The sequence below is a fragment of the Erythrolamprus reginae genome, chromosome 2, assembly GCF_031021105.1.
Source record: "Erythrolamprus reginae isolate rEryReg1 chromosome 2, rEryReg1.hap1, whole genome shotgun sequence".
Classification (NCBI taxonomy): domain Eukaryota; kingdom Metazoa; phylum Chordata; class Lepidosauria; order Squamata; family Dipsadidae; genus Erythrolamprus; species Erythrolamprus reginae.
This window is the reverse complement of record NC_091951.1, coordinates 3,327,813-3,347,199: the sequence shown is the minus strand read 5'-3', so window position 1 is coordinate 3,347,199 and position 19,387 is coordinate 3,327,813. Positions and strand designations below refer to the sequence as shown.

The window sequence follows — 19,387 nt, the reverse complement described above, 5'->3', positions numbered from 1 at the left end:
CTTGTTGTCTTTTTTCACAACAATGAAATAACCCAATAATTAGAAAATAAATGGAAAATAGAAGGAACTGAAACACTAGCTATTCAACCTTTCCTTTGGATTATTTACTCCTGGATTAACCTATTTGGATTACTTGCTGAGCGTCTTTGGATTATTTGCTGACTGTTTTTGGATTATTTGCTGAGAACTTTTTAACATCTGCCTTGCTGTACGAATTTTAACCTGACTCCATCTTGGGATTTGCTTCTCTGCTTCTGTTTTGAACTTGGAAAATAAACTGACTTTATTTTAAGCACAAGAAAACTACTAATTTGACTTTCCCTTTGAACTTGAAATTGGAATTAAACATAACTTTACTCTTCGATACTTGGATTTACATCCCTTACTCTTCAGCACAACTACTGGACCTATAAGAAGAATATAAGTATATAATACTGATATTGTGTTTTTTGAATAATTATTCATTTTTTTTCCTGATCTCTCTTTGATTCTTCTCTTTCTCTTTTCTTCTGTGCACTGCTATTTTTAAAAGAAACCTGATTTGAAGCATATGCATTGTTAATAAACCTTGGTTCCCTGCTCTATTTTAACTAGCTGAATTAAAATATCACCCCCTTTTTTTTCTCTCCCCTAGAGTAAAGACCATTTCAATAGCTACTTCTGTTCAGTTTTCTCAAAAGACACCTTACAAAATAATAATAATACTATAGAGGGATATAGCATTGCTTCCAGCTGTACGGATTCAGCTCCAGTGATCTTAGAAGCCGATGTCTTAGAAGAACTTGAAAGATTAAAGATAAATAAGGCAATGGGTCCAGATGGCATCCACCCCAGAGTTCTTAAAGAACTCAGATCTGTCATTGCTACCCCCCTGACTGATTTGTTTAACAAATTCCTGTTAACAGGAGATGTTCCTGAGGATTGGAGAATGGCCAGTGTTGTGCCTATCCACAAGAAGGGCAGTAGAGATGAAGCTGGTAACTACAGGCCAGTTAGCTTGACATCAGTTGTAGTTAAAATGATGGAGACTCTACTCAAAAAGAGGATAAATCAGCATCTAAAAAACAATAACTTATTGGACCCAAATCAGCATGGCTTTACTGAAGGCAAATCGTGTCAGACTAATCTCATTGAGTTCTTTGACTATGTCACAAAGGTGTTGGATCAAGGTGGTGCCGTGGATATTGCCTATCTGGACTTCAGCAAAGCCTTTGATACGGTTCCACATAAAGAGCTGATAGATAAATTAGTGAAGATTGGACTTAATCCCTGGATAGTTCAGTGGATTTCAAGCTGGCTGAAGCATAGACATCAGAGAGTTATTGTTAATGGCGAGTATTCTGAGCAGAGTCAGGTTACAAGCGGTGTGCCACAAGGGTCTGTTCTGGGTCCTATTCTTTTTAATATGTTTGTGAGTGACATAGGGGAAGGTTTGGTAGGGAAGGTTTGCCTATTTGCCGATGACTCTAAAGTGTGCAATAGGGTTGATATTCCTGGAGGGGTCTGTAATATGGTAAATGATTTAGCGTTACTAGATAAATGGTCAAAGCAATGGAAACTGCAGTTTAATGTTTCCAAATGTAAAATAATGCACTTGGGGAAAAGGAATCCTAAATCTGAGTATTTCATTGGCAGTTCTGTGTTAGCAAAAACTTCAGAAGAGAAGGATTTAGGGGTAGTGATTTCTGACAGTCTCAAAATGGGTGAACAGTGTGGTCGGGCGGTAGGAAAGGCAAGTAGGATGCTTGGCTGCATAGCTAGGGGTATAACAAGCAGGAAGAGGGAGATTGTGATCCCCTTATATAGAGCGCTGGTGAGACCACATTTGGAGTACTGTGTTCAGTTCTGGAGACCTCACCTACAAAAAGATATTGACAAAATTGAACGGGTCCAAAGACGGGCTACAAGAATGGTGGAAGGTCTTAAGTATAAAATGTATCAGGAAAGACTGAATGAACTCAATCTGTATAGTCTGGAAGACAGAAGGAAAAGGGGGGACATGATCGAAACATTTAAATATGTTAAAGGGTTAAATAGGGTTCAGGAGGGAAGTGTTTTTAACAGGAAAGTGAACACAAGAACAAGGGGACACAATCTGAAGTTAGTTGGGGGAAAGATCAAAGGCAACATGAGAAAATATTATTTTACTGAAAGAGTAGTAGATCCTTGGAACAAACTTCCAGCAGACGTGGTTGGGAAATCCACAGTAACTGAATTTAAACATGCCTGGGATAAACATATATCCATCCTAAGATAAAATACAGGAAATAGTAAAAGGGCAGACTAGATGGACCAAGAGGTCTTTTTCTGCCGTCAGTCTTCTATGTTTCTATGTTTCTAACAATTTTCCCCACTTCTTTTACTAATTTTCTCTTCTCTCCCCTCTCCCTCTCCTTTTCTTTTTCCATAATTTTCCTTTTCTATGCTCTCTTTTATTTTTTATGAATAGCTAATATTTTTCCTTTCTTTTATTTATCTTGCCCTCCTACCAGACTACTTATTTTTAATTCTTACTTTTCTCTTATTTAAAAAAAAAAAAAGTTTTACACCTGCTCCTTTTGGCATTGCATATTTAAAGTTTTATAAATAACAACATACTTTGAATTTTGTTGGTAATTGAATTGGTATATATAGTCACATTTCAAGGGAAATTGTTAACAAAATAGACTGAACAGATTTGGAATTTATAGGAATTCTTTTCCTTTTACTACATATAAATTGAAAACTAATCTAAATTTTAAACAGTGGATTCAAATTTGACAATGTCAAGTACCTCAACCTTTGTTAAAACGGTTAAAAAACAAACTACAGCAACAATTCCCTCTCCACAAGGGTCACCACATCCTTCCCCGTCGCACCAGGTGCTAACTATGACTACCAAGGATAAAGACAAAGACAAAACAATGCAGCCTAATTTTGCAACACTGCAAGAAACTTTAAATACTTTGAAGGACTTTATGTTTAAATCTCAAGAAGATGCTACCCAACAAAGAGAGGCTATAAAAGAGGATGCAACACAACAAAGAGAAGCTATAAAAGCAGACCTGGCAGAATTTAAAATGGAGATGGCTCAATTGAAAGTTGATATGGGAGAGATGAAAGACCAGATAAAGGAGATCCAACAAACACTACAAGAAAGTGATGACCGAGTTAAAAAAGTTGAAGAGAAATCTGACAAAAATGAAAAAAGAATGGACTACCTTGAAGGGAGAGCTGATGCAAGATACAGAAGATATGATGAATCAATCACTCAGTTGGAGATGCAACGTGCTTCGTATGGACTACGATTTCAGAATATAAAAGAGGAAAAAGATGAAGATTTAAAAATGACTATGGCCGAAACTATTGGAGGAATACTTCAACAGGATCCCACAGCACTACTGAAAGAAATCGATGAAGTTTACAGAACTTCGAATAGTTACATTTGTCGCCACAGCCTCCCAAGAGAGATACACATCAAATTCACAAGAAAAGCTTTGCGAGATGACATACTCCATTGGTCAAGAAACGCCAAACTCCAACATCAAGGAGTTGAAATAAAAATATTAAAACAAGTTCCAAGAAGCGTCAGAGAAAGCAGAAGAGATTACCACTTTCTAACTAGAATTTTGATCAAAGAAAACATAACTTACCGTTGGCTTATTCCACAAGGTCTTTCTCTGACATGGCGTTCTACAAGATACAAATTGGAAAATGTAGAACAAGCTATGTACTTTTTTGAAAATAGTGGCATCAGCCGCTTTGACTATACAAATAAGCAACAAGTGGTTGAACAACAACCAGTTCAACAACAACCAGGGGAAAAATTAGTAACCCAGCAAGAAGAAGATCTGGGGGCTACTGCTCAGGTAATAGAGCAGGACCAAGGTGCCAGAAGAGTTCAACCTCAGCGAGAAACCAAAAAATCTACTAAATGACAATAAGTAAAGATCTAAAAATCTTTTCTGTAAACGTCAATGGACTTAATGAACCAAGGAAAAGGAAACAATTTTTTTCTAAAATTAGAAATCAAAATGCTCAAATTGCAATATTACAAGAAGTGCATATTAAAAAAAATAACCAAAAATTACTGTTGAATCCCAAAATTGGAAAAATGTATGCTGCATTAGCAGATCAAAAAAAAAGAGGTGTAGTGATGTATGTTGAGAATTCTATAAATTCCAAACAAATATTTAAGGATAATGAGGGTAGAATATTGATTGTACAAGTTGATATTGAACCTAGACCTCTAGCTGTTGTTTCTATCTATGCTCCTAATGAAGATCAAATGACATTTTATAAAAATTTACATCAAACAATAATAGACCTAGCTATTGAAAATGTATTAATAATAGGTGATTTTAATGCTATCGCGAACAGACAATTAGACCATTCAGGGGGGGGAGGTAACAATAAAAGGAAAAAAAGTAAAAAAACAAGAAGGAATTTGCTACCTAGTACTTTTCAAAAAATGAAAGCGGAACTATTGTTAAATGATATTTGGAGGGAAAGACACCCCATAAGAGGCAATATACCTTCTACTCCAACCCCCATAAAATTTGGACAAGAATAGATATGATATGGGCACCAAAAATGGTTGCAGAACAAATAAGAGAGGTAGAGATAGACGTTAATACATGGGCCGATCACAATCCAATAGTGGTTTCTATGAGAATGAATAACAAACAGAACAACTGGCGGATGAATAGAAACATATTAAATGACAAGAAATATAAGGATTGGATCGAAAAGGAACTAAAAATATTTTTTGAAATCAACAAAACTTCAGATACCACTCCACAGAACTTATGGGATACAGTTAAAGCTTACATAAGAGGATTAACAATATCCTACATAGCAAAATATAACAAGGAAAACAAGTTAAAGTATGTACAATTAATAAATGAATTAAAACAATTAGAATTTTTATCGCAGCAACACATCAAGAACAGAGACTTAAAAACAGAAATAAATGTAATTAAACATAAAATTAGAATCATAGAACAGAACCAAATAACTGAAAAAATTAAAAGAGCAAAGCAACACTATTTTGAACACGCAAATAAACCAGGCAGATGGCTAGCATATAAACTTAGAAGACAGAGCCAATCAAAATTAATTAAAAAACTAGAAGACAAAGATGGTACAATAAAATATGATACAGAAGGAAAGGCAGACATTGTGTATAATTTTTATAAAGATCTATATGCTAAAGACAATGTTAGCGAAGATGAAGTCTTTAACTATTTACAAGTTTCAAAATTACCACAAATAACAGAAGACCAACAGGCCACCATGGATGGACCAATAACAATGGAAGAACTCCTAACAACAATTAAAAAACAGAAAAGCAATAAGGCCACTGGCCCAGACGCCATACCGGCAGAATGGTACAAGATAGAAAATGAAACAATAAGAAACCACATGTTAGAAACTTTCAATCTATGTAGACTTGAGGGTAAAATTCCTAAATCTTGGTCAGAATCACTGACAACTTTAATATACAAACCGGGCACAGACCCAGAAAAAATTAAAAACTATAGGCCCATATCATTATTAAATGTAGATTACAAGATATTTATTGCCATTTATGCAGACAGACTCAAAAGAGTTATAAATGGAATAATACACCAAGACCAAAAGGGAGACAAATTAAAAATAATCTTAGAACAGTAATAAATACACTAGAGTATTATGAACAATATCCAGGCAAGACAGCATCTTTAATGTTTTTAGACGCTCAAAAGGCCTTTGATAACATTAATTGGATATTCATAAAAATGCAATTAAATAAAATGAGATTTGGCCCAAAATTTGTTAACTTAATAGATACTATATATTCAAAACAAACAACCAACATAATATTGAACAATAATCAATTACCAACACTTGATATAAATAAGGGAGTTCGTCAAGGTTGTCCTATATCACCATTGCTATTTATTATGATTCTTGAAACTCTATTAATTAAAATAAGAGCCGATCCTAAAATAAAAGGTCTAACTGTAGGAGATGAAACTTATAAAGTCCAAGCCTTTGCAGATGACTTAACGTTCATAATTGAAGAACCGATAACAACAGTTCCTACTTTACTGCAAGCTATTGAACAATATGGAAAGGTAGCAGGTTTAAAGATAAACAAAATCAAAACACATTTTTTAACTAAAAATATGAACAAAACACAAGAAATCAAATTAGAAAGCATTTCTGGAATAAAGACTGTAAAAAAAGTAAAATACCTAGGAATAAATCTAACAGCGAAAACAATAACATTAAAAAATGATAATTATACAAAATTACTAACAGAAATTAAAAAAGATTTAGTAATGTGGAATAACCTGAAAATATCATTTTTAGGAAGAATTGCAACAATTAAGATGAATATTTTACCCAAGGTTTTATTTCTCTTCCAGGTAATTCCAATAAATCCAGGGGGAATTTTTTTTAAAACTTTGACAAACCTAGTTAAAAAATTTATATGGCAAGGGAAAAAAGCAAGGATAAAAATAAATTGCCTAGAAGATATCAAAGAAAGAGGAGGATTTGGCCTTCCAAATTGGAAATTATATTATCAGGCTGCCGCATTAACATGGGTTAGAGATTGGATAACTCTAGAGAACAAAAGAATATTACATTTAGAAGGACATGATCTTATGCTTGGATGGCATGCATTTGTATGGTACGACAAGGAAAAAAATCACTCATATTTTAAAAGGCACACATTAAGGAAATATCTACTAGAAGTCTGGAAAGACATAAAGAAAAATCACTTCTTAAATATCCCAGAATGGCTAGCCCCCCTAGAAGCAATAACCCATCCAAAGTCCATAAAAGACAAGAAAATATCTTATAGATATAAAGAATTACTAAACGACCAGATGAAGCTAAAATCTAGGATTAAATTACAAGAAGAAGGGATAATAATAGACTGGTGGCACTATGCCCAGATTCGATCTAGATACCAGAAGGATAAAACTCTTTATATTTTTAATAAAAGTAAGAATTTGTTAAGTAACCTAATTACTACTAATCCAATAAAAATGATAGGGAAAATATATAAATTCCTCATTGCTCATAAAAATATAGAGTTGACTTTAAAAGATACTATGATAAGATGGTGCAGAAATATTGGCAAGGAAATAGACATAGACACATGGGAGAAAGTTTGGATTAATAACTGGAAAATGACCAAATCAGTCTCATTAAAAGAAAACCAAATCAAAATGTTCTACAGATGGCATCTCCCACCAAATAGGATAGCAAAAATGTTTCCCAAAACATCTCCATTATGCTGGAAATGTAAGAAGGATATAGGAACCTATTACCATCAATGGTGGACATGTGGTAAAGCTAAAATATACTGGAAGATGATCGAGAAAATATTAAAAGAAATAGTAAAGCAAGATATAGACAATACCCCGGAATTTTACTTATTAGGAGTTACCAATCAGACTTACAAGAAAGAAATTCTTTATTTAATTATACACATATTAACTGCGGCTAGAATAATATATGCGCAAAATTGGAAGGGGGAGGAAATCCCCAAGGAAGAAGAAGTTATAGTTAAAATATTAGATTGCGCTGAAATGGACATGATGACAAGACGATTAAATGATCAAGAAGATACTAAATTTTATGAAACATGGAACAATGTTTATAAATGGATAGATAAGAAAAAATAAGATATAGACATTTATTTTTAGTTAATTTTTTGTATTTGTTTTTACCTAGGTGATAACAATATTAATATTAGTTTAAATGTATTTTTTGATGATTATGATATAGTAGTTTATGTATAAGTAATATATTAAGAATTTTGGTCTATATACGTATAGTAGTTGAAATTAAATGTTTTGTTTGATGAATATGATATATTAGTATAGTACTTAGGATTCCATTAAAGGTATTTTTTGATGACTATGCTATATTAGTTTACGTATAAGCAACATATTAAGAATTTTACCTAATACAGTATTTACATTGCACTTAAGATTTGTAAAACCTTAACCCAAAATTACTAGACCTTTTAACATTTGACATATACAGTGATCTCTCGGTTAGCGCGGGGGTTACATTCCAACACCTCCCGCGCTAACCGATTTCCGCGTTATACTGGATGCGGAAGTAAAAACCACCATCTGCGCATGTGCGCCATTTTTTTCATGGCCGCACATGCGCAGATGGTGGAGTTTGCGTGTGGGCGGCGGGGAAGACCAAGGGAAGATTCCTTCAGCCGCCCAACAGCTGATCTGCTCCGCAGCGCGGAAGCAGCGAGGAGCCGAAGATGGGGTAAAGGCAAAGGGGAAACCCCATCTTCGGCTCCTCGCTGCTGCCGCGCTGCGGAGCGGATCAGGTGTTGGGCGGCTGAAGGAACCTTCCCTTGGTCTTCCCGCCAGATCACTTGCCGCTTGCCAGTCCACGCCCCCCTGGATGAGCGGCCCCGCATGGCCCCAGCGCCGGACTCCGAACGCCGAAACCGGAAGGGGCGAGGTGGGGGAGAACGGGAGGCTCAGCATTCCGTCAGTCGCAGCGCTGGCTGTCAACTTTTCTTTTTAGCACTGGGGAGGCAAGTCAGCTCCTGCCCAGTTTTAAAAAGAAAAGTTGACAGCCAGCGATTGTTCCGCTGCCGCCAGCATGGCCTGGCTGGCAGCGGAAGATGTAACGGAGCCCACAGGGGATTCGCCTTCCTCCCACCCGCAGCCGAGACTGATCGTGGGCTCCTTCGCAACCTCGGAGAGCTTCCAGGGCATGAAAGCTCACAAAAACCAGGAAGCTCTCCGAGGTTGCGAAGGAGCCCACGATCAGTCGGCTGCGGGCGGGAGGAAAGCGAATGCCACGGGGCTGGGCTCGGCTCCCCCCCTTACCAGCCCCGCCGCGGAAGGCTCCATTCTGTTCCCTGCCGGCCCGATTGAGCGGCCGGCGGTCTCCATTCAGGGAACAGACGTCCACCCCCTCCTCGGAGTCCCCGGCACCCAGCGTCCCCACGCCGCCTCCACCTCCCGGTAATGCGCCCGACCTCTGCCTCTCTCTTTCTCTCTCATATACCACGCCGGCAACAGGGAGAGAAAGAGAGAGAGAACTAGCGTGGACTTATTTTTTATTTTTTAATTTTTTATTTTTTTAATTAATATTTTTTGAAAAACCGCGTTGCAGCGTTTCGCGCTAATCGAGAACGCGCAAATCGAGGGATCACTGTATTCAATTATGTATTCTTTTTCTGTACTTGAATGCATACTTTCAAAAGAAGCGGGGGAAATACACCCCCACTTTATGTTTAATGTCTGTATGTGTGTCTGTTTATTTTATGAAAATTAATTAAAAAATTGGAAAAAAAAAGGGACAACTCATCAAATTTGTAGACAAGACCAATTTGACAGGAATAACAACACTCCAGAAGACAAGCTTGAGATATATAAGGATTGACAGATTGAGCCCCATCTAATAAAACAAAATGAACAGTGAGAAATGTAAGGTTCTGCATTTAGGAAAGAAAACCCAAATGCATTGGCATAGAACATGAGACGTGGCTCAACAGGAGTCAGGGAACTTGGAGTCCTAGTGGACAACCACTTAAACGTGAGTCAGCGGTATGCTACAGGTGTCAAAAAATCCACAACAGAATCAAAGTCTGTATTAAGAGAGGGATGGAATCAAGATGACATGAAATATTACCATTTTCCCCAAAAAATAAAAAGGGCACTTATTTTCTTTTGACCCCCAAAATATGGCTTTGGCATTATCGGGGGGCTTATTATTTTGGGGGTACAGTAGGGAGGAAGTGTCGGACTGGCTGTGGGAAATGTGGGATGGAGACTCATTTTTGGCAGCTGGGATGTGTTGGGCCGCAAGATGCCCATTCTACCTGGGACTTGTAGCTCTATCGTGTTCCTCCGTGTTGTGTCCAGGAAAAACATTGTAAGAAAAAAATCTCGCGAGTCCGAGAAGTATGAAGTTTTATTGCAATGTTTTTCTCTGGACACAATGCCAAGGTATAAAGCCCTTCATGGCATCGGACAAGGATATCTCCGGGACCGCCTTCTGGTACACGAATCCCAACGACCAATTAGGTCCCACAGAGTTGGCCTTCTCCAGATCCTGTCGACGAAACAATGTCGTCTGGCGGGGCCCATGGGAAGAGCCTTTTCTGTGGCGGCCCCGACCCTCTGGAACCAACTCCCTCCAGAGATTAGAACTGCCCCCACCCGCCTTGCCTTTCGCAAACTCCTCAAAACCCATCTCTGCTGTCAGGCATGGGGAAATTGATTCCCCCGGGCTGTTTCATTTTATGTGTGGTTGGTTTGGGATACATGACTGTTTTTATAATAAGGGTTTTAAACTGTCTTTTTTAACCATTAGATTTGTACTATGTATTGTTGTAAGCCACTCTGAGTCTCCGGAGAGGGGTGGCATACAAATCTAGTTTAATAATAATAATAATAATAATAATAATTATTATTATTATTATTATTATTATTATTATTATTAAAAGGTACACTAGAAAGGTATTGCAGACTTTAGTGTCATGGGCAAATAGGCAAACCTTCCCTACCAAACCTTCCCCTATGTCACTCACAAACATACCAAACATTTCCTCCTGCTACGGGAGTTGCTGCTTCTGCAGCTGCCATCTTTCCGAGGAAAGGATGTTGGGTTTGCAACAAACGGGAGCCACTGGGCGAGGGAGCGGCTGCCTCTGTTGCCCCCAAGTGGGCTCCACCTAGGTGCGTGGGGCATGTCCCCACCTTTCCCTAGATAGTTGGGGGGCGGGGGCTTATTTCAGTGAATGCCCTGAAAAGTCCGTTTGGGCTTAATATCAGAACATATCTTATTGTCAGGGAAACATGGTAGTACCACTTTATAATGCCTTTGTCAGGCCGAAGCCAGAATGCTTGGAAGTTTTGGCCTGACACATTATGCTATGTTCTTTTGGAATGTTTCTTGGTGTGAGAGTGTGTGAAAATTGGGGTGGTGGTGGCTTTTAAATTCTCAAGGTTAGTATTTGTTCAGCATCTGCCCGAAAGCTGCTCGGAGTTGCAGGATACACTCGCAGAAGAAGTATGGTCCATGTGATGGGCTTGTGGGAGGAGATGCAAGGAAATGAACTCTAACCTGGGTGGAGATATAAAGCCCTTCATGGGATCAGACCAGAATATCTCCGGGACCACCTTCTGCCGCACGAATCCCAGCGACCGGTTAGGTCCCACCCAGTTGGCCTTCGTCGGGTGGGACCCAGGGGAAAAGCCTCCTCTGTGGCGGCCCCGACCCTCTGGAACCAACTCCCCCCAGAGATCAGAATTGCCCCCACCCTCCTCGCCTTTCGTAAGCTCCTTAAAATCCACCTCTGCCATCAGGCATGGGGGAATTAAGATATTCCTTCCCCCCAGGCCTATACAATTTATGCATGGTATGTTTGTGTGTGTGTATGTTTGGCTTTTAATAAGGGGTTTTAGCTATTTTAAATATTAGATTTGCCATATGCTATTTTATTATTGTTGTTAGCCGCCCCAAGTCTACGGAGAGGGGCGGCATACAAATCTAATAAATAAATAAATAAATAAATAAATAAATAAATAAATAAGATACCCTTGTAACTTTAGATTCGGGTTTCCCCAGATCTGCTAAGATGTTCATGTTAATAAATTGGAACACTGAAGAAGGCAAAGCCTTGGTCTCAGATTTATTTCTCGGATGCTATTTGAAACATTGTCAGCCTTGGCAAGACCACACTTGGAATATTGCATCCAATTTTGGTTCCCAGGTGTAAAGAAGATCTTGAGACTCCAGAAAGAGTGCATAAAAATTATTAATGGAGCGGAGGCTAAAACATATAAAGAACAATTTCTGGAATTGGATAGCTCTACTTTAATGAAAACAAGGACTAAGGGGTGACATGATAGCGGTGTTCCAAGAAGCAAGGGGTGGAAAATATTCAAGTTGGGAACCGACCTACAAGTAAAGAGAAATTTCCTGACGGTCTCCAGGAATTGTAGGTACTCCAACACTGGAGGTGTTTAAGAAGAAATTGGACAGCCGTTTAGCAACTTGAACCTGCTCTTCTGTTTTCCATGTTGTGCAAGAATACAAAAATAACCCAGGCCAAACAAGGGAGGGAAATAGAAGGAGAGAGAGCACTCTGCACACCCACTTCATTTCATGAAGGGAGAATACAAATCTCATAACTTTTTTCCTTTCTTACTTGATTTGGAGGTTCAACCGCTGTTTGATCTCCTTGATAAAAAACAGAAAGCTTCACTCTTTGTTTCTCTGTATTGAATAAATAATTTCAAAATGCATAATTAAAAAATAGTAGGAGATATTCTATAGAAGAGAAGAGAGGAAAAATAAGGCAGATGGGCCATCGGAAGATTTCATTACCTTCTGAGGTGTCCTCGAGGTGACTTGGCTCTTCCCAAGGGATCCTCTTGAAAAATAGCTCATGAGGGGGCTTTGGTGGCTTCTTCTTCTTTCCCTCAGGATCTCTGATCTCCACAGTGCCGCACTTCAAACAGGAGGAAGGAAAAAAGAAGCAGAATTAACGTACATGACACATAAAGTGGATTCTTATATTCGGAACACAACCTCAAAGCCCCCAATATCCATCTGGGAGGTTGAGTGAGAAAACAATAGAACAAGGTTTTCAAAAATTGATGAATTGGCCAATCTTAAAATACAATCACAATTAATATTTTATTCTCTTCACTCTTCTCCTTGTATGCCAAATCATCATATATAATCAATTTGCTGAGAACCGTGGCTCAACGGAGTTCCCCTCTTCTTGAAGGGGATCCCCGATATCCCTGCCTTTTGGGGACCTGGTTCTTTTAGAAACAGGTGGGAACCACCCTGGAGGGATGGTGAAGAAGTGGAGAGCTGCTGGCAACTGGAAGGAGTCAGGGACACTCCACCCCCCAGCCAGCCGGCTTAGTTCCACGACCAGAGGCAGGGGACAATGGTTTTTTAAAGCCATCCAAACTGTGGTTTCCCCTCACCTGAACGGAGGTGGCGGCGGCTTCAAGGGACCAACAGCCGGTCCTTCTCGGTGCTGCGTTGCTGTAGCCTCCGAGGCCACCCACCGTGGAGATCCCCTCGCCCGAACGTTCAGCAGGAGGCTTCGCCGGCTGTTGGTTGCTTAGAAGCCGCCACCATGTAAGTCGGAATATTCGTGTAAATTGGAATATTCTGACTTACACCAAACTCGGCTTACGACATGCCATGGGAACAGATCCCCGTCGTAAGTTAGGGACTACCTGTATGTTTGAGTTGTATTAGCATGTTATTGTGGAGAACATTTTTAAAAAAAATTGCAAAAAAGAAAAAGAATTGATGAATTGCCACATACTGTATAATGAACATCAGAGAAGTTTAGGAAGGAGGGGTGAAGTATTGAAACACAATCTTTATACTCTTTTGAGCTCTCAAAAATGTCTTACGTGCAAGTGGGCCTGCTCCTTTTGCTCCTCGGCCTGGTTCAAGAGGAAGCCTTCCAACAGGGCCACCGCCTGGGAGCTGGTCTCTGCTCCACACTCCCGCACCCAGCTCTTCATTTCTGGGGGCAGAAGGAACAGGAGCTGCTGCAGAACCACAAGGTCCAGCATCTGGGCCTTGGTGTGTTTTTTTGGTCTCAGCCATTGCCTACTAAAGTCATGGAGTCGCCTGCAAAGTCCTCGGGGATCTTCAGCCTCCTGGTATTGGATGAACTTCCACGGCTGAACTTCGGAAGGGAGGATGGATTCTTCCTCCAGGATCTTCTGCCCAGTTCTTGTCCAGAGTTTCCCTTCTTTCCCAGGCTGAGCAGCTGAAGGGCCTTTTCCACTTCCCTCCTTTGCAAGAGGTGGGGTCTCCATCCTTTCTCTGTCCCGCGGAGCAACTCCAAATGGGTCCAAGGACTCTTGGGGGTCTCCAGGTGCCGACCCTCCCCTCCTCCCAGTCAGATCCTTCCCCGGCTCCCCGTTTGCCCCTGCGGCTGGAAATTCCCTCACCCGGGGCCCGTCTCGATGTTCTCCGCCAGCCTCTCCCGCAGCCTCTGCGCCTCCTATGGAGTCCAGGGTGTAAGGAGAGCGAGTGCGGCGCCCTAGAGCGGCAAACCGTTGTGACGTCACTTCCTTCGCAGCCTCTGTTGAAAAGGCAGCCGAGACGTTCGACCTCCGGTGGGCCAATAGGGAAGCGCCCGATGCCCCCTTCTCTTGGCGGAGGGCGCCCCTTGGTGGATTTGGGGCAAAGTGTCGGGATGGTAGAAAGGGCGGGAAAGAGGAACCCGAAGGGAGAGGACGGAGATGATGGACATGGGAGTAGGGGAAAAAAACCCTCAATGACTCAATGTCAGAGTAAGGCTTCGACGCCCCAGAGGCGGCACTTTCTTCCTGTCCCGGAACCGTCGGTGGAGATGGAGAAAAATCTCTGGAGGATTTGAACTCGCCTCCTCCAAGAACAGCCGTCCCGAAGGGTCCACAAAGATCGGAGGAAGCCTCCAAAGGGTCCAAATCCTGTCAGAAACGGCCGGGTGGTCAGAAGACCAAGACCGGGAGCCTCTCTGGGGAACCTCGGAGTTCCTCGCCGCCTAGAAGCGGGTCGTCTAGGGCGGCCTCAGATTCCCCTCCAGCCCAGAGAGTTTCGGGCAATCTCCTCACGCTCCTCCCCCCACTCGAGATCCCCTGTGTCTGGGAGTAGATCCCCTGCAGCGGTTGATCTGCTTGAGAAGATGGTGGAGACATCCATGAGGAGGCTCCCCTCCCCCCAGCCTTCAGGGCTTCCGCTTCCCAGTGGCGCCTCGTGAGGCGAATTTCCCCCTCGGTCCCTCCGTGGAAATGGGGTTCAGCTTTATTTTCCTGTTCCACGATCTCCCTTCCTGAGGTTTACAATTCTATCTTTTCTCTAGGCAGAGATGAGGCCCCATTTCTCCCTCTTCGCTTCTGAATTAAGAAGCCTGAGGTAAAAAATGCTTCCCTCCATGATGGAACGAGGTCCCCGCCCCTTTCTCCTCAGTCTCTTTCCGCGGGCACCAGAGCCGAGTCAATCTTAGAAAGGGAGCTGTGTGTAAAGAAAGAAGACAAATCGATTTTGAAAACCCCAATCTTTTCCCTGGCTGTGGCTTATTTATTTTTATTTATTTATTATTACAGTTGAAAGGGACCCTGCAGGCTGGGGAATTTTGGGAGTTGAAGTCCAGATATCTTCAAGTTGCCAAGGTGGGGAAACACTGATCTAATCTATCTAGCTTGAGCAGGGGGTTCTTGAGGAGGTTTTTCTTCATCTCCAGAAACGGTTCCTGGACAGGAAGGAGAGGAAGACGGAGAAAATGGCGGCTCTGGAGAGGCCGAGGTCTCTGGCTGACCGGGAGCCATTGAGAGGAGCCTTTTCTCCTCTTCCCATGCTCACTGTCCCTTCCCTCTCCCTTCTCAGACGCGCTCCTCTTTCCCACCCTTTCTGCAATCCCGGCACGGCCTCAAATCCATTAGGGGGCACCCTCTGCCAAGAAACTCCAGGGGCTTTCCCATTGGTCCACTGAACGTCGCGGCTGGTTTAGCTGAGGCGGCGGCGAAGGAAATGACATAACAAACGCTTGGCGCTCTAGGACTTTGCACTCCCTCCCCTTAACCGCTGGTGGCTCTGCAGGGGACGGAGAGGCTGGTGGGGGGCATCCAGACGTGCCTGGGTGAGGAGCCACCCGTCACGGATCCCAGCCGCCCTCCGCCTGCAGGGGAAAGCGGGGATGCCGGGAAGGCGGCAGGGATCCAGGGAAGAGGCCTAGTAGGGGGGAAAGGAGGGGAGGAGAGAAGCTGGGCGAGGAGGAGGCAGGATTCACCCCGGGTTCCTGGTCGGAGCGGCCTCTCTACCTCTCCCTGCCCTGCTTGGGTGGCCTCGGCCCTGTTCTGAGATGAGCCCCTTAGGGCTCCGGGCAGATTGGGTGAAGGTTGCTTAGTGGCTGAATTCCATTTTTTAATTCTTTGCCTTTGTTTTCTTTCCATCTCAGATTCAGAAACTGGAAGCTATTTATGGTCTTTGCACGGCAAGGAAAAGGTGGGCGCGTGCCATTACGCATGCGCGAGTTCTGACATCCATAATTCGCTCCCCCTCCTTTTTCTCTCTCCTCCTTCCTCTCTCATCTCTTTCATTCTCCCTCCCCCTTTCTCTCTATCCTTTCTATCTCTCACTCTTTCTTTCCCTCCCTCCTTCATTCCCTCTTTCTTTCCCCCCTTTCTCTTTTCCTTCTCTCCCTCTTTCTCTCTATCCTTTTTCTTTCTTTCTCTCCCTCCCTCATTCATTCCCTCTTCTCCCTCCCTCTTTCCTTTCTATCTCTTTCTTTCTCTCCTTCATTCCCTATTTCTCTCTCTCCCTTTCTCTTTCCTTTCTCTCCCTTTTTTCTTTCCTTTCTCCCTCTCCCTCTTTCTATCATTTCTATCTCACTCTTTCTTTCTCTCCCTCGTTCATTCCCTCTTTCTCTCCCTCCCTTTCTCTTTCCTTTCTTTCTATCCCCTTTTTTCTTTCCTTTCTCTCCCTTTCTACCATTTCTATCACTCTCTTTCCCTCCTTCATTCCCTCTTTCTCTCCCTCCCTTTCTCTTTCCTTTCTATTCCTCCCTCTTTCTCTCTATCCTTTCTATCTCTCTCTCTTTATTTCTCTCCCTCCTTCATTCCCTCTTTCTCTCCCTCGCTCTTTTTCTCTATCCTTTCTATCTCTCACTCTTTATTTCTCTCGCTCCTTCATTCCCTCTTTCTTTCCTTTCTATCACTCTTTTTCTCCCTCCTTCATTTCCTCTTTCTCTCCCTCCCTCTTTCTCTCTATCCATTCTATCTCTCACTATTTCTCTCCTTTATTCCCTCTTTCTCTCCCTCCCTTTCTCTCTCTTTCCTTTCTCCCCCACCCCAAGACACAATTATCTCCTTCTGTCCATCCAGGAACTGATGGAGCCCTGGTGCCTGAAGTCCTAAGCCCGCTACAAGTCCTTGGTGGCTGGCGCCACTAGCTACACTTTTGGCACAAGGAGATCCTAAACCGTTTCAGGATCTATTGACATTCCTATAGGAATTGCTATTGCTATATAGTTTCACCCAATCATGGATACTCTTATGAGAAGTAAGATTACCATTCTGAACAAAATTCTTTCCATATTCTGTGTATTTATTCGTGAACGCCACATACATTAAGCCATCCCCCAACTACCATTCACTCATGTGCTGTACAAGGCAACCTCCTCTTGACTTCCCTATAGCGCCATTCATTGCCTTTTCCTGGATTGTGCGTTTACTGATAATTAGCAAAGGAATGAGAGTAAGGCATATATTTCCTTATATGGAAGTTAGCTATAGGTTTTCTTCATGTTGTATATCAAGTTAATTATTTTCCACATGGTCATGGATTCTGCAGCTTGCTTACTCAGCCTGGACTTTGCTGCCTTTTCATAGAGGAAGAATAAGGTTTATACAGCATCCATTAGGCTAAAACAGCACCCTTCAGCAATATTCTCTCCCAAAGTTGAGTGCCTAAAAACCTATGATTACAACAGGAACCCATCCAAGGCTCTGCGGTGATCCTGGGAATCTGCCTGGTCTCCTTAGCCTCTATATGTCCACAACGTCCCTTTCCTCAAGATCCTCCCTATCCGTTTCCCCCTTCTTGCTCCCCATCTTGGACAGTGGCTATCTCAGACTCAGATCCCTCCCCACCTTCCCCGAGAATGGCAGGTTCCTTCAGCTGCAGGCAGAGTCTGTTCTGGGGGTGTCTCCCTCTGCATCCCTCCAAATCCCTCCACACCAGCAAGGGTCTTGGCATGGCCCTGCCAAAGCCTTGGTGCATCCTGGAATCAAAAGGTTGCTGGGGCTCCAACCACGGTCAGTCCCATGTGGCATCTTAAATAATCAATGTGATCCTGTTCTGGGTCCTTCTGTGCCTCTCCTGTGCTGCCTTCTTCAGCCCAGCCCACCATCACCATAGCCCCCCCCCCCCCCCCCATAAAAAGGGATCCAGCTTTCTCAGAGATGGTTTTCAGACAGATTGGACTGGTTCTGCACCATCAACTGCCATCACCACAACCGGACCAGCATGGGCTCCAATGATATGTTCTGCACTCCGCCGAAGGGTTGGCGGAATAGCTTCGTCCTGTGCGGACCAGATTAATGGCTTTAATGCAGGAATCCTCAGCATCAAGCCATGGAATGGAAGAGCCCTAGGCTGTTCACTGGAACCCAGATGAGGCAGAGCAAGAAAGAGCATCAGGAATCCCATGGAGATTTTTATTTATTTGTCTGTTTGTTTTGTCCAATACACAATAATACACAATGAGGGATACAGAGGATATAATCAGGTAGAATGTATTAAAGGGGGAATAGAGGAGAAAATAAAGGAGTGAAATATAACTATGAGCGAATAGCAGGAAAAGATATAGGTATAGAAGAGATGATATAGGAGATATAGGAGAGACTATAGGACAGTGGAGGCACTCTGGTGCACTTATGTACGCCCCTTACTGACCTCTTAGGAACTTGGTGAGGTCAACCGTGGATAGTCTAAGGGTAAAGTGTTAGCGGTTAGGGGATGATACTACAGAGTCCAGTAATGAGTTCCACACTTCGACCATCCAATTACTAAAGTCATATTTTTTACAGTCAAGTTTGAAGCGGTTAATATTAAGCTTGTATCTATTGTCGGCTCTTGTGTTGTTGTGGTTGAAGCTGAAGTAGTCTTTGACAGGCAGGACGTTGCAACATATGATCTTGTGGGCAATATTTAGATCATGTTTGAGGCGTCTTAGTTCTAAGCTTTCTAGACCCAGGATTGTAAGTCTAGTTTCGTAGGGTATTCTATTTCGAGTGGAGGAGTGAAGGGCTCTTCTGGTGAAGTATCTCTGGACATTTTCAAGGGTATTAATGTCAGAAATGCAGTATGGGTTCCAAACAGATAAGTTATATTCTAGGATGGGTCTGGCGAAAGTTTATAAGCTCTGGAAAGTAGTGTGAGATTTCCAGAGCAGAAGCTACGTAGCATTATGTATTAACAACTCTTGAGGCATTCTTGGCGATGTTGCAGCCTGCTTTGGCACTTAAGTCTTTAGTTATTAGTACTCCGAGGTCCTTGATGTCGCAAGGAGTGCCACAAATGGGTCATCCTTTCCCTGGCGAAAATGAAGCCATCCTAAATGAAGGATAGACATCCAGCAGTAGCAAAGATGGAGAGGGGTGGATTGGGGGTGGAGAGTCTGACCCCATGATAAGGCTATCAAACCCTTTCTGATTCCAGTTGTTCTAACACCAATGAGGCATTGCGAGTGCAAAGCCCTTGTGGTTTTGGGATGCACTCATTGCCTCATGAAAGCTGCAACAGTGGCAAAATTAGGGGTGGGTTTATACCAATTAATATACCCCATCTATTTTGGGTGGGTCATTGTTACGAGGACAACTGGTGACATATTCCT

General features: G+C 42.3%; 1 protein-coding gene across 7 annotated transcripts in view; it reads right to left on the bottom strand.

Moving 5' to 3' along the window:
* Window positions 1–19,387, bottom strand: part of LOC139162873 (zinc finger protein 665-like) — a 43,940-nt gene that overhangs the window by 6,734 nt on the left and 17,819 nt on the right. Inside the window, exons 1-3 of one of the 7 annotated variants that reach the window (XM_070743747.1) lie at window positions 13,410–14,018; window positions 12,355–12,478; window positions 12,176–12,243 (exon numbers count right to left, since the gene is read on the bottom strand). The exons of 2 other annotated variants lie outside the window; for them this stretch is intronic. In XM_070743747.1, the coding sequence (XP_070599848.1) occupies window positions 12,176–12,243; window positions 12,355–12,478; window positions 13,410–13,823 (606 nt within the window). In that variant the 5' untranslated portion in view covers window positions 13,824–14,018. Of the gene's footprint in view, window positions 1–12,175; window positions 12,244–12,354; window positions 12,479–13,409; window positions 14,020–19,387 lie in introns of those variants that run through there. 4 more of the 7 variants (XM_070743744.1, XM_070743752.1, XM_070743750.1 and 1 more) reach the window with 4 other exon arrangements.